This window comes from Cydia strobilella, chromosome 23 (genome assembly GCF_947568885.1).
Source record: "Cydia strobilella chromosome 23, ilCydStro3.1, whole genome shotgun sequence".
Classification (NCBI taxonomy): domain Eukaryota; kingdom Metazoa; phylum Arthropoda; class Insecta; order Lepidoptera; family Tortricidae; genus Cydia; species Cydia strobilella.
Window position 1 is genome coordinate 8,670,676 of NC_086063.1, and position 16,222 is coordinate 8,686,897.

At 32.8% G+C, this 16,222-nt stretch overlaps 1 protein-coding gene across 1 annotated transcript in view; it reads right to left on the bottom strand.

Moving 5' to 3' along the window:
• Window positions 1-16,222, bottom strand: part of LOC134751909 (irregular chiasm C-roughest protein) — an 87,552-nt gene that overhangs the window by 17,385 nt on the left and 53,945 nt on the right. Inside the window, exons 7-12 of the mRNA XM_063687462.1 lie at window positions 14,446-14,524; window positions 12,522-12,610; window positions 9,924-10,026; window positions 8,872-9,005; window positions 3,452-3,575; window positions 310-455 (exon numbers count right to left, since the gene is read on the bottom strand). Coding sequence (XP_063543532.1) covers window positions 310-455; window positions 3,452-3,575; window positions 8,872-9,005; window positions 9,924-10,026; window positions 12,522-12,610; window positions 14,446-14,524 — 675 coding nt within the window. The remainder of the gene's footprint in view (window positions 1-309; window positions 456-3,451; window positions 3,576-8,871; window positions 9,006-9,923; window positions 10,027-12,521; window positions 12,611-14,445; window positions 14,525-16,222) is intronic.

Here is a 16,222-nt window from a genome sequence, read left to right on the forward strand (position 1 = left end):
ACTCCTACTCGAAATGGATACATAAAAATAACAGGAACCGATTTCATAAGTTTTTATTTTATTTTATCTTGATACCACCTTGACTGTCAGCACCAATCAACGTTAGCATCTCACGCTGATTGGTGCTATCATAATACAATCAAGAGACGCCTCATTAGGCATTTCGATAGTTACTCATTAAATAAAACTATAAAAACGGATTATATCGCGTATATTGAAGTTTTCACTTAGTCATGTTTTCTTTAATACACATGTATTTTACGTTCTATTCCCTTTCATCCCTTGATTATTAAATCTACTATTTCTTACCTGATCATGTATAGAATCTATCTCTTTCCCATCGAAGGTCCACACGATGCTCTCAATGCGAGGTACAGCGAACGCTGCACATTCTATCTTCACGCTGTCTCCTTGGGATCCGAACTGGGTGTAGTTAGAAAGGATTTTTGGTGGACCTAAAAAGAACGAAATAATTAGTTAAGATAAAAGATAAAAAAGATAAAAAATGTTTTTATTGCACAGAACGAATACAATTGTAGTACATAGTAGGTACATATCACAAATTACAGAAAAGAGTTGGTGCATAACTGAATTGACATTCGGAGGTTCCAGGAGTCCCCGCACTAGGCTAGGCCTGTATCGCGGGAGACCAGATGTACATTTTTATGTCATGCGAGTTAACTAGAATAATATTTTTACAATTGAGGACAAAAATGAGATTCAGGTTTATATACCTGGATTAAGAATTTTTACAATTGAGGACAAAAATGAGATTCAGGTTTATATACCTGGAATAAGATAAATACAATTTCTGTTATTAGTTATTACATTATTGCTATTAAATTTGTTTCTAGGTACAACTTTAGTTTAGTTCAATTATATTCGAATGATATTTAGTCTAATCTAGCTAGTTTTATATCTATTACAGTTATGTGTTACACAGTTTTATAAAGTTACGGTATTTTAGTCTAATTTAGTTAGTTTTATATCTATTGCAGTTTTGTGTTTAACAATTTTATAAAGTTACAATATTTTAGTCTAATTTAGTTAGTTTTATATCTATTACAGCTTTGTATTAAACAATTTTATAAAGTTACAATATTTCAGTCTAATTTAGTTAGTTTTGTATTTATTACAGTTTTGTGTTAAACAATTTTCAAAAGTAATGTAAGTTAATCTTATAAAACTTAAAAAATAGTTTCAAAAAGGTTTTTACGTTTTATTATTAGAACTAGTTTTATAAGTAGTATAGTTTTAGTATGAGATGGGCAGATACCATAGCAAAAGACATGAGGGCCTGCGACGTTTCAGTAGACGTGCGAAGTGGAGAGAAAGGACAAGGAAATCAGACCCCACAATCAGATGGGAATAATAGTGCTAAGGGGAGAGAGAGATTATTAGAACTAGTTTTATTTTCACGAGTTAATAGATATTAAATAACTGATGAGTTGAACAGGAATTACTATAAATACTAATTATTCATTATCCATAGCGAAGAAGACCCAGCACCTAAATGGTGTCGATGTTGGCTCAAAGTTCATTTAGACGATTATGATTGAGAAATTAGGTAAATTTGAGATTTGATAAATACATAATGAAGAATCCTATACACTCGTACAAAATTTCTAAGAGAAAAGTGGCATAGTAGCAATACTAATCCAAATCGGTAGCGGAGACAATATACAAACTTAATAAGGAGCACCTGCTACTAGGAAAAATTGATGTTTCAAATAATCACGGTAGTAAGCTAAATTAATAATGTATAATTATGCTCACGATGTTTCTCTCATGTAACGAATGTGAAAAGTAACAAAGAAAAACACCACCAAGCCAATATGAGATTAAAATATATTTGTTTTTTTTTTTTTTTTTATGTGATGTTCAGCAAACGAGCAGACGAGCCGCCTGATGGGAAGCAGTCATCGTCGCCCATGGACGTAAGCAACATCACAGGAGCCACTTAAGCATTGCCGACCCTTGAGAACCCTAAATACCCGCTTCTTGAAGAATCCCATGTCGTAGCACAAAGGAAATACCTCAGGAGGCAACTCATTCCACATTTGTAAAGAATTATCGGAAAAACGGGAACTCAATTATCAATTTCAAGAAATATCAATATATTTACACGATTTTAATTATATTTTGACAAAGCTGCGTAACTGAAATCCAAGTTCTAGGAATTCTATAATTGTCACAGGAATATTTTTTTTGCGAACGATGTTTCCAAGTTTTATATTTTTTGCTTTTACCAGATGCAGCTGGTACGAATTAATTATTTTTTCATCCGTTTATTTTTTACAAAAGATTAATTAAATTGAATTGAAATAAAACTATGAAGACGGATTATATAGCGTATATTGAATTTATAATTCATCTCCACTAATAATTAATCATTTGTAATTTTATAATTTTGCTTCGTTTAAAGTTCTTTTAATGCTACATTTATAACTACGGAAATACTAAATAAAAAGCTTTACTTCGTATGAACGATATATTCTATTATTACGCAAGTAAAAAAGGTAGGTAACTCATACGTAACTTTTTTTATTGTTAATAACAAAAATTATTTTGTATCATCATTCCGGTAAAGTTTTTAAAATTAGGTGGGTATTTTGCTTGTTTTAATACGTGTTTTAAGGGCGAATGATACATTTAAACGTTTTCATGCCAAAAATGTCACAATCACAAAAAAATACTGGGCAAAAAATATGAGTTATAATTAAAAATCACATCAAGATTGACATGTGTACACAATCACATGTAAGTTGAACGTTTAAATAATAGACAGGTTTTTTTTTTAATAAACCAATAGAGTCAGACCAAGCTTACTCTGCATGGCATTTGAAATCACAAAGTATTATATCATCATTCATGTTAAATTTCTATAAAAATATGACATTTGTATTTACCTTAGACATAGACATTTATTCATAATTGAAATAAATATCATATACGAAGGAAAAAATAACCAAAGCCTCCAGTGTCCAGAGCTGTGAGTGTCAGGCACCTGTCCGGTAAACGGGGTACGCTGGTTCGGTTCCAGCTCTGGACACTGGAGGCTTTGGTAATTTTTTCCTTCGTATATGATATTTATTTCAATTTATAGTTTAAATAGTAGTGTGTCTACTTGAAAAACCACAAATTGAAATATTTTCATAGAAAATAATTTAATTTGTTCTTAGATTTATTCATAATATTTAAATATTACACCCCACCCCACTTTGTTCCATTTATGTATTTAAAACTTTTGCACAGTAAATTTTTTACAAAAGTCGAACTTAATGCCAGAAGGCATTCTCTACCAGTTAGAGATCAAGCAGTGATAGGCGCAAGAAATATTTAAGTACGAAAAATGGAATATTAAATATAAATGTTTCCATTAAAATCGGTGAAAAATTTGCTTAGGCAGATATATTTAAAAACTATATAAAATTTAAAAAAATCTACTTACCTTTGATAAAAATAGATCCAGACGTCTCAATCTCAGGATAGCCAGGTACATTGGCTATACATATGTATCTTCCAGCTGTGTGTGTGTCCAGTGTCAGGGTCAGGTTAGCTGTTCTACCGACTCGCTGTAACAAATAAGATAGATAAGATGTTTATTTGTAAAGTCATGTACATGGGATGTTATTAAAGTTATACAGGAAGCTTCCATGACACCCTGTCAGGGCACACAAATTGTCTTATATCTAGCTTATTACTAAAAGTTTAAAATAATGTAATGTGTGTGGGCGCGGCAGGCCGATGGAGGTGGCGGGACGACCTAGACACCTTTCTCAACAACTGGCCTAGGCAGTAGGCACTATAACGGGAGTCGTCGAAGACAAGGACACCATAATAGGCTAGTAAAATAAAATGTTATTAGAAGAGCTTATTCCTAACGTAATTGTTTAACAATTTTTGTCATTTGTCATTTGTTTTTGCTTTTTTTTTTTTTTATTGCAACTTAAAAAGTACTGAGAATCTTCTGACTTCTGTAACTTTGTAGCAATTTTTATCATTAAAATTTCAGTTTAAACAGTCTCCATATTAAGTTACCATTTTTGATTGATCATGAATAAATATTATTTAACAATGGTGTCATACTTAACACTACTTAACTTACTTTTATTTAACATATTAACAAGTAAGTATAATCGTGATACTATAAATTAAGAATTATGCTTGCGATCTATTTTTTACTACTACTCAAATATTTTACTCTTTTGAAATAGACACTTAAAATGTATTATTCAACAGCATTCAATGTGTGGAAAATTTATTCCATTGGTAATAAAATTTGATCCACACTATCGCTTTTTCAAATAAAAATTGAATTTAATCATCCTTAAACCTGCTTAGAGCTCAATGAAATACTTACTGGTTATCTTTTGAAGTTTATTGAAAACGTGGTGCGGAGTTGGATAAAATAGAGTAATAGTAGTAAAAGGAGATAGATGACGATTGAGTACGACGTCATGCTACGTCACAACCGCCGCCCCCCTCAGAAGCCTTTATAAGCGCGAGTACGCCTCAAACCGGTCTCTTTTCTGCACCAGCAACGAGGAGTAAGGGTTGTATAAGGAAGCATCTTGTCCATTCTGTGCAGTTAGATTTTGTCTATTTTTAGTTATTAATTATTGCGATTACTTGATTAGTTTACTACTTAGTGTTAAAAATCAAAATTGTGAAAATTGAAATAAATTAAGTCAATTTGTTCTTAATATTTTTATTTAAATCCTGGCCATCGCTAAAAGTAGCTTATAAAGTATGGTAGGTATACTTATTTGAACTATAGCTTCACATACGACCTTGGCTTTTTAAAGTATCCTATTACTACCCACTTCAAGGCAGAATCCTCTTCATAATCTCTACGACTCCGATATTAATGTAAAAATTGCAAATTTCTTAAAATACTTCTTTCCGCGCGTGTCCAAGCGGAGCGGATAAAACATCGAGATAAAATTCTCTTTACAATCTTTTTACATATCGAGACATCTATTTCTATAGGGCTTTTTGAAATTGGTAAATACTTTTAATTTAACGCGCACTCACATCTGCTACTTTTAATTCTGAATGTCCTTTGAAATATACCTAATTAATTAATAAGATGTCTTACAATTGTGTTGAAAATAAGGTCAATAAGACAATTCCTCTCACAAACTTATCTGACAAACGTATTCAACCAACGCAAACGTTTATCAGGATTCCTTATTTCCCGCGTATAGAGTAATGCGCGTATTGTACCTTTTGTGAAGGTTTGTCGCCTTTTTGATATGTTTATTATGGGTGTGGGCGTCGTTATGAGTTCTCACTTGGTTCTCACTCGCTTCTCGATTACGAAATGTTGCGAACTTGACTGGAATATTATAATGTACATACATTTTGAGAAATCTCAGACGCCTCCGATCTTAACTTTATCTAAAATCTGACATACTTGAGAATAAAAAATTATCAGTATTGGTATCAGGGATACTTACTTTATTTCTAAGAAAGCTTGGATATTTTTTTAAGTGAAATCTAACCTAGATACTTCCGAAATTTAGCTATATTTTATTTATTTAAATGATTATTAATTATTATTTACAAATTAAAACTAATCATTAAACAGTGAATTTAATTAAGAAAGCTGCCTGTCAAAATATGTTTTTTATTTTATTTTTTCAACAGACATAGGCAGAATGTTATTCAGAAAGCATCTTTTTGTATGAATACGAGTGATTGCAAGGAGTAATTTAATTGATTATATATTGTACCAATTAGTATGTGCCTAAATATTAGGGTAGACCTAAGTTTTAGGTACAATTACATCAGAAAAACAATAAACAACAGCGAAACACTCTAAAACTCATAAATAACCGCCAAATTAACTTAAACGTAACAATATTCCTTATAAATTATTCTAAATTACGAATAAAAATGTAATGGAACTTTCGATCAAATTGTGAGTCGTTCAATATTATTGTTATTGTCAAACGAGTTCCATTAGTAGCTAACCCCTTTTGTAATATCATTCTCATTACATTTCATATTACTGCGCTACACACATATTCGTGTCTTTGCGTGTAAATTTTCATCATATTTAATTATATTGTCTCAGTTCACTGTACACACACATATTTAATTATATTGTCTCACAGCGCGATTCGGGAAATGAATTAGAGATTCACTAGATATGAAATAGTAAAGATATGTGACGTCCCACGGGTAAAGGTACCTTATGGCGGTTGGAGCTTACGCTATTATTAACGCCGCTCCAATTAATATTGGATGGCGCTTACGTCGCATAGCGCCGCAATAATTTGCAGCGCTATGCGACGTAAGCGCCAACCGTCATAAGGTACCTTTTGTTGAGGAACGTCACATATCTTTACTATTTCATATCTAGTGAATCTCTAATTTATTTCCCGAATCGCGCCGTCAGTAACACGTTCACGTTTTCGTAGAGCTACGCTCGTAGCGGATCCCAGCGTTTTCCCGCTGTTTAAAGGAAATCGACTACGAAAAGAGAACCCGCAGAGCGGGTTCCCGGCACTCAATGTGTGAACCTAGCCGCAGCCATACATTCGAATTTACGCTCTCATTTTCAAAAGTCATACTAAAATTATATGAAACTTGGCATGAAAGTCTAGTACTAGTTTTCGTTGTTAAAAGCGCCAGAGTTTCGTATATACGACGCATGGTCGGGCAGCGCTGCGCTCTCAGTAGCCCTTGCAATCTCTTTCATACAGATCGCGCGTGTCCTAAACTTAATAAGAAAGAACCATTACATAATTATACCATAGAGTAACTTATACTAGAGCGGTACTGTCATAGTAAATTTTGTAACCCCAGTAAATTCACTGCCATGTGTCAACACACTTTAAAACTAAAAATGAAGATTTTTAAAAATACGATAAAATGTATTTAAATATAGATAAATGATTTTTTTATTTGCATTAATTATTTTTATGATTTTGACCCATGTTCTGCTACTGATATGCGTTTAAATTGTTAAATAAGAAACGAAACCGTCAACGACATCTATACGACAGTTGACCAAAACTAGTAGCGCCCTCTGAACGAGAATCAAATTTTCTTGATTTTCGAGGCACGTTTTTTCCTTAGACTGTATCCATCTATTACGGAGTTATATCTATCTTTGCATATACTTTGAAAACCCACCATTAAAATAATGATATATTTTAATATTTGTTTCATTTAAATAGCGCCAACAGTAGGTATACCTACGTTGAGTTGAAAACCTCAATAGTTTTGTATTATTCGGTGGTTAAAAGCTTTTAGTCGGTATTTGTATTTAATGTGGTCAGTTTATTGGTTGTAGCCGCGTTTACCGAATAAACATTGACGTCATATAAAAGCATAGACATAGTATAGTGGTTATAGACATGAAACCGAGCGACCAGGGGTAAGAGAAAGACATATTCATGTATTGACAGCTTAATGTATGGCAGCATAATCCTTTTTCTCTTTCACTTATAAATTTCGGTATTTCGCCATCGCCTCCTACCTATGCTGCCATAACCCGACCATGAAAAAAAAACCCGGTCGGTGATAAGGACAAAGCATGGCACTATTATCTCTTTCCTCTTATAGGAATCGCAATAAGACTATCTATCTTTATCAAAGAGTGTCAGGCTTGTATAAAAGCAATTATTTATGCCAAATTGACCTGTATTTAAGATTGAAATTATAAAGCATGGAAATGTAATAAACGCTGTTTTATTTTTAATGCGGTCGATGTAGGAATTTAATTATTTAACCTAATAAATTTTAATACCGAATTCCTGAGTATTTTGGGTAAATTAACATATTAACCTCAACATAATTTAATTACCATAGTACATTTATAAAACAATCTAATAAATTGAAAACAGTAAACAAATAAAAAAAAAACTAGGATATATGGCAAGAATATTCAGAACTAAATTAGAAACAATACTAACTACCCATATGAATAAATCTACATTATTATATACGTACTTATGGTAAATAATTACCTATCTTGATCTGAACCCACAAGAAAACACAAATCAAAATATTTAATAAAATAATTTGATTTCTTCCCTAGTTGTAAATATGCTTCATTAATGATGACATGAGGTATATCTAGGTCTGAAATAACTAACTTATAAAACTTAAAAACTAAAACTAAAAATAAAGAAAACTAATCTTAAAAATATTTAGATCAGTACGGTTTTTACTTACTATTATTTTTAGTCGCTTTTGGCGACATGTATTTTAAAATATGTCTCACGATAGTTTAAGTTCGAAAACTAATCATAAAATAAATAACTAAAAACTATTCCCTGCGGCATGGTGCCGTAGATGCTGGCAGCATTTCCTCGCTGTATCGCAATGCTTACTCTTTCTGCGAGGATGCTGCCAGCTCTACGATCACCGGTGACGTCTATTATTCTTTTAAGACGCGTTCAGACCCCACGGGCCAAGGTTCGAAATCGTATTCGGGGCCGAGACCCCTATATTTTGTCTTTTTTAATTTATTAATTTATTAGTTTGAGTTTTTTTGTAGATATTACACCGAAAATGACGAAGATACTCGCGACAATTTGATCTATTGACTCTTGCGCGACATTACAATATTTCGTCGCTATACTTACTCAACCTCATATCTGCAACAATCATTTGATGGAAATGTCGCTTTTCTTTCATTCGGAATACGGGTGTTTTTGTCATCAAATGAGTGTTGCAGATACGAGGTTGAGTAAGTATAGCGGCGATTTATCGTCGTCAACATGCGTAGGCTGTACAGTTGAGTCGCTCGCGGCACAGATGCACAGTTACCGTGGAGCGTGGTCATTTTTTAGCTCTAGTCAGTCTTTTACTTATTTTTAGTTCGTTGCGTGATATAAAATGACAGATACTTACAATATTCTGATCCTCCTCTTGATGCAGCCACCGAATCTCAGGCGCCGGGTAACTTTCAACGTCACATGTCAACGAGACAGTCTTCCCGATTTCGGCTTCCACATCTTTAGGATGAGTCCTGAAGGTTGGCGCGTCTGAGGGATAGGCACATTGTTAGTGAAAGTTTTAATACACGATGAAGCAACTAAAATTAACATTTATTTTACAGTGTTCTACCTTTCCTAAAAGAAACTTGCATATATTAGGCGTGTGGGTAAGTTGTTGGTTTTCCCCTCACTAGCTCGGAAAGTTGTCTTTTATCCTTTAAAACAAGCGGGGAAAAACGCATTTTATCCACTAGTGGGGAAAGTAATTTGACCTTGGATGGAGCATGTTTAAGTAGCTTGACAGATAACAAAACGTAAAACGCTCATAATAATAATTCGTTTGATATTAATTATCATTAAACAAATGGTTTGAGAATCTAATAAAAAATACCAAATTTAGCTTTATTTAATGATTTTATGTCATAAACCTTAAAGTTCCATAAGAAACGTTTGTTTTTTAATAATGATGTTAAATATAATTCTGAACGCACAAGTTGAGTCGATGCAATTTCAAAACGCATCATTGACATTTCATACGTCAGAAATGTCAACATTGTCAACAAAATTTTTACTTAAAAACTTCTCACGTAAAAATACAGAATTTCCAGAGTTTTTTGTTATATTATAAAAAAATGAGTGATTTCAGTAATGAAGATGATCTAACGCCTGTGGATGTTGCACTTTCCTCGATATAGTGAGGTGAAAAGTTTTGTGTTACACACGGGTGCAAATGTATTTTACTTCTCGTGTGTTGAAACACTTGCTACGCTCAGGATTCTATTTTAGAACCACTCGCTTCGCTCGTGGTTCAACTATAGACTCCTTTCGCTTGCTCTTGTTTCAATTCCACACTCGCGGGTAAAATACAACTTTGCACCCTTGTATAATAAATAACTATTATATATGTTCAATTTTATTCGAATTTCGTAGGATTATTTATATTCATGAATGACTTAAAAAACTTACATGTAACTTCCAACGTTCTGGAGTCTTCGCTCTTGCCAACTTCGTTGAAAACTTCACATTTGATGACAATATCGTTATATTTTCTTGTTATGTTCTCTATTTTCTGTAACAAAAAAGACGCATGAAATATACAAATACAAATCGTTTATTAACCAAATATTTTACAAATTAACATCACAGATTGAACAACAAAAAATTAGATTTTACAATTAAGGCCATCCATCGGCCCCAAACTAGGCGCAGCCTGTATCTCGGGAACCGGGTAAATAGAATTTACTGAGAGATTTTAACAAAACTGAATATGATGGCCGGATATGAATTGTTATTCCTACAATTTCAAACGTCAAATATAAGAACCAGTACAGGATTACCCAAAAACAAAGACCTAGTATAACACCGTATAAGATGAATAGTTTGTTTCTGCAATAAAAAAAACAGCTAATAATAAAAATAATACCCATTAGTTACATTATCATCTACTTGCCAACGTTTAAATGCTGTCTTCAACAATTCGAGTTAGGTATTTAAGTTTTGCATGCTTTAAATTGTATTAATGTTAAATTAAGTTTAAATTGTATTATTAATGTTAGTTTCTGAGCAACATAACTGTTATCATTCATTAGTGGAAACTGTGTGGCTTGTGAATGTGTTATCTGATTTTCTATGTGTGTTGTTTTTGGCTGTTTGTTTCCCAAAGGTTTAAATAAATAAATAAATAGTCTAAGGAAAAAACGTGCCTCGAAAATCGAGAAAATTTGATTCTCGCACAGATGGCGCTACCACTAATATCAACCTTTGGCCTATTCTCGGCTAGATGGCGTTGACGGTTTCGTTTGTTATTTTACAATAAATAAAAATAATAAATACAAAAAAAAATATTCTCCATACATATTATATATACATTTTTTGGAATTTTTATAAATTTTCATTTTTAGTTTTAATCGTATGTCAACAGATGGCAGTAAAACTGTAGCTACAAAATTTACTATGACAGTAACTCCCTTTACTATCTATTCTCTGTGCCCAAAACTTATACTGTTGACGAAAAAAAATTTGGGAATATTTTTCTTACATACTTACACGTTAAAAAAATATCTTGGATATTAAAACTACGAACATTCAACTAAAACCAAACGCATTACCTTCAATATATTATCCTTTAGATTTGATACACAAACCCATACGTATCATATTAACTTTATTAAGAATATGATACATAAAAAAATGTCAACGTAATTTGGGTCATGTTGTAAAATAGACGTCAAACTCATCCTTACACAAATATTTCTACCTGAACACACTTATGTCAATTTCTTCGCCATTACGACAATTGGCGACCCTTACCGACCCGACCCCCCATTCATTTCATCCATATGTTACGGATAATGTTAGAAGATTAATTAAACTCAAGTTTACCCTGATAACTAGCATTACCCGAGCCTTTTGGGTAAACTAAAATTCGGGCTTTACCCAAAAGGCTTGGGTAATACTAAACTTAAGTTTACTTAACCTTTTAGTGTTGCATGTAAAATTTAAGTAAATATAAGTTTACCTGGATAAATAGTGTTACCCAAGCCTTTTGGGTAAACCCCGAAAATAAAATCAACTTTAGTTTGTATTCGGCGTCTATCCAACACCGGGAGGGTAATGTCAGAAGTGATGATGCAACACCTAACATTACCCAGCCAGTGTTGGGTAGACCTAGATGCGCCGAATACAGATTAATGTTGTTTAAATTTTCGGACTTTACCCAAAAGGCTCGGGTAATACTAGTTATGCCAGGGTAAACTTGAGTTTATATTATATTATTTATATATTCAAATTTACAACTTACTTACTAAACATTTATATTTTCACCAAACTGTTACGTTTGATGGCGAGATGAGCTCAATTTTTAATTAACATTACCCGTAACACATAGGTACAGTTAAGGGCATTAAATATCTCTTATACCTCTTACACCTTAGACAATAAAGTCGTGCTCACATATTTTTAAGCTATTTGTCTGGATCGATATTTTTGCCTTCGACTGTACATAATAGTATGTCGTTATCCATCTTTTACGCATGACCACACCGCTGAAGGCACCTTTCTATTTTTACCCTTTTTACCCTAACGTCATAACATGTTTCTTTGACTCCAATAGGGAGAAGTTTAGTATAGGATGATACATTTTTTATAGAAATAAACTGCAACTCTCAGACGATTAAAGTTAACGCGACTGTGTAACGCGAATGACATTAACACAAGTACGTTTTTTGCGAAAAAGCATTACAAGTACTTAAAAAAATTTTTAACATTTGTGTATTCACGATTCTTGAGCGTAGCGAGGGACTTAAAAACACGAAATGTAAAATAACTTTGCTCTCGTGTTGCACACATAATTTTTCACCTCAGTAGTGAGAACATATTAAAGGTTAAAATGTATTTCGCATTACACAAAATAATACAAAGAAAAAAAAAGTATTAAGTGGCAGTTCATGGCCTTCACTAAATTAAAAAGCTACTTTGTTTCACTTTCCTCATTCCAGGGAGTGACGAAAGATAACGCTTGTTCGAGCTGCTGAGGTGAAAAAAAATGAAATATCAATCGCTTACCAATTCCTTAGTATAGTTTCCTATGATTAGATGTTCGTCCATATACCACTTGTAGGTTAAATTCGTGGGATTTGCTTCCGCTTGGCACACTAAAACAATAACATTCATCATTAATAATTTATATTAATTAGCATATTAAATAACACATGTATTATTACGGGAAAAGTAAAAAAAATATATCTATTTTTATAGTCAAAGCACCCTACAAATACATAATTTTTAAGCAAACAAACTCATAAAAATTTAGTTTTACCAGCTAACATGAGAAAACAACTCTAAAATTGCATCACATTACATTTCCCCTCTTGTGGATAAAATTCAACTTCATCAGTTTTTAAATAATAATAAAATCATTTAATACAGATAACATTGATCCATAGGTAAAACATGCATAACATTTGCAATAAAAAAAAAGATTAGGCATAAAACATAAAGATCCATTAAAATTAAATTGACTGAGCATTTGATAATTGATAAAATGTAAAAGACCTTGACAATTAATTGATGGGTAATAATAAAATACATTGATTATTAAAACGATTAAAATTAAAAACTATAAAATTGAAAAAACTAAATAAAACTAAAACTAAAAAAAATCTAAACTAAAAAAACTATAAACTATGATATATGCACAGTCAAAAGTTAAAATTTCAAAACTTAAAAATCAATAAATAAAAAGAATAAAGAGAGCCTTGGAGAGCTGGTGTGGTGGAAATTATTTTGCAAGCAATTATAACGCAAAGTTCGAGACACATCAATCTAAGAAATAATAAAATAAAATAAAAAAATAAAATAAAATGTTTTATTGCAGGCATAAAAAAACCCATACACTTCTTAATAACTAACTAAATAAAAAAGTTGTCACAGACATAGCCCTAACCCTCTACAATGTACCATTTATTTACAAGAAACTTAACCTTTAAATTCTGGTGTCGTTAACTACATAACTAGCATTTAAATAACAACTTTTCAGTGTTTATACTAAATAAAATATCGTTCTAGAAAGGGTTGAGCGCTTAACTAATGCGAGGACACTTTCTTGGATAAATTACTTTACTAGATGTATTGTGATACAGAAGAAAAGAGATCTTAACACAAAGCATTAGGGTATTTTTTGCACTTAATTGCAAGTTGAAGTAAGGTGTTTTTCATTTGGTTTGGAGTATTAATAACCTTTAAGGCGGTTTCCTGAGCCAGAAGGCGAAAAATCTCCCTATATGATCATGTTTTTCTAAGAGGCGTTGATATTCGTATACGTGGAAAAAATATATGTAGTTCTTGACTATATTATCTTTAATATCACGAATCATAATATCATCATATCTTCTGATACACGAATTATGACATTTCGCTCGATACAATTAATTCCCAAAGTAACCTCTAACTCGGACTTTTAATCCAACTTTACTCGGTTATTTATTATGTGATACTATGACCAAAAAAAGAAGAAAAAACAACCTTAACTTAAATAGTAATTTCATAGCTTTCGAATTTCGATATTGTAGGGTAACGTTAAAATAAATAAAAATCGACAAAATTCGATCAAAATTGACACTTGGCGCGCATGCTCTTTCCCTTTCTTTCTTGCGAAATGTGACAGAGACAGCGGCAAACCGATGGAACGGCCTTAAGAGTGCATTATTGTCACGGGCACGTGATTACATTAAAAAGTAGCTTAGAATAATCGTTTACTTTGTACACAAAACCCCTAGTGTTAATTTTATTCAATAGCGTGACAAGCGTTCGAGTTTGTGTTATGTCTCTTTTTGTATGGTATTTTGAACACTTTATGGGTAAGTAAAGTAAAGTAAATACACTTTATTGCACCACAAAAGAAAAGTCAATAACATATTTACAAAGTAAATAAAGGTAGCAACAGGCGGTCTTATCGCTGTAAGCGATCTCTTCCAGGGTATATACTTACCAACAGTTACGTCGCTTCCTTCAGGTATCCTTTTGGCTCCTGATTTTATTCTTATCTGCACTTTTGGGGCGTATTTTACCTGTTGGCAAAACATATCTAATTAATAAAAGTCAAAACTCACAATGTTTTTCTTGAAAATAGTTACTTATAGAACACTTTTTGAAGGTCAAGAATTAAAAAAAATGAATAAACTCGTATAGGTACATCAAATTATAATTTATATTTATTAAATTATATATTAAATATTAAAATTTAATATTTATTTAATAACTGTAGGCTTAATATTTAGTTTCTCAGATATTTTTAATCACAAGGGTATTAATTGCTGTAAAGGGGCCCACTGACTATCAGTCTGCCGGACGATATCGGCCTGTCAGTTAGAACAAAAATTTGACAGTTCCGAACAACTGACAGGCAGATATCGTCCGGCGGACTGATAGTCAGTGGGCCCTTTACATTTACATCATAAATTTAAAAACATAACATCTTTTACTCATTACAATGTTTTCCATGAGAAATATATACCGGGTGTTTTCTGTAACAAGAGCATTAACTAACTAACTGTAGGCTACAGCCTACAGTACACTCCTCAAACTGACCAACATTTGTTCAGCAACTTTTAAAAATAACGTGCGTTTTGATTTTCATTACACTTTAAAGTTTATTCTAAGACGCAATGTATTGCAAAATTTGTTATGTTTAAAGGGTGACAAGCAAAGTCAAACACACAGATGGCAGCGTACATTGAAAATAATATTTAATTAGTATGAAAAAGATATAATCTAAAAATTTCATAATTTTAAAAAGTTGCTGAACAAATGTTGGTCAGTTTGAGGCGTACAGCCTCCAGTTTAATTTATTGCTCCTGTTACAGGAAACACCCGGTATAAGCAATATATTTTGGAATTTACTATTAAGTACAGAGCGTCAATAAAATTTAGATAATGTGTTATTTTTATAAAAGGCGTGAAATGTGGGTGAAATTGTATAATATGTCGGCTTAGTGCCGTTGTCAGGGTCTTTGGGTTGCTCAAGATCCGACATGTGGACGTGTAAGACGACTATTTTAGCAGCAGTAAGTAAAACAATGGAACACTTTTAATATGCGGTATATTGATCAAAACAAATTACACATTAATCACTTTCGATAATTAACAACAACAATAATTTACTAGGAATATTCTAAGTCAATCACTAGAGGCACAACGATCCGTCGGAGGTCCGCAACAGAATGCCGGCGCGGGCGCAGTGGACCGGTTTTTATGCCTTCCCACTGCTTGTTGCCCCACCGCTCCGAAGTTCCGTTAGGTGGCGCCATCTGGTCTGAAGCGCACCTTGGCCTCAATTTAGTCAATAGAACGTCTTATTTCATTTTGCCGACACGGCCTTCCTGACTTTCGCACGTCCTCGGGCGCCTAATCTGTAAACATTTACCATAAATTTCACTTAAATCTTAATCATAATAAAATTCATCATCACTTTGACTACAAATCAATTCATCAGACTTATGTCACTCCAACGGATTTCGTCCTGCACTTGTTACAGCTCTGCGCCTCTATCTGGGGGCCGACACTCATATAGAGTGAGGCAAGCCAGAAGATTGCAGCCAGTCAACAAATATGCAGCTCACTCTCACACAAAATACTGCAGTCTCACATTCGGCTAGTCCCAGGGACTACCGGAATGTCTTCCATCTCATTATGCACCTCAACATCTACTACCATCGGACTATTCTCATTAGTTTCGCTTTCACTTGCCGACACGGTCTCATCCTCCG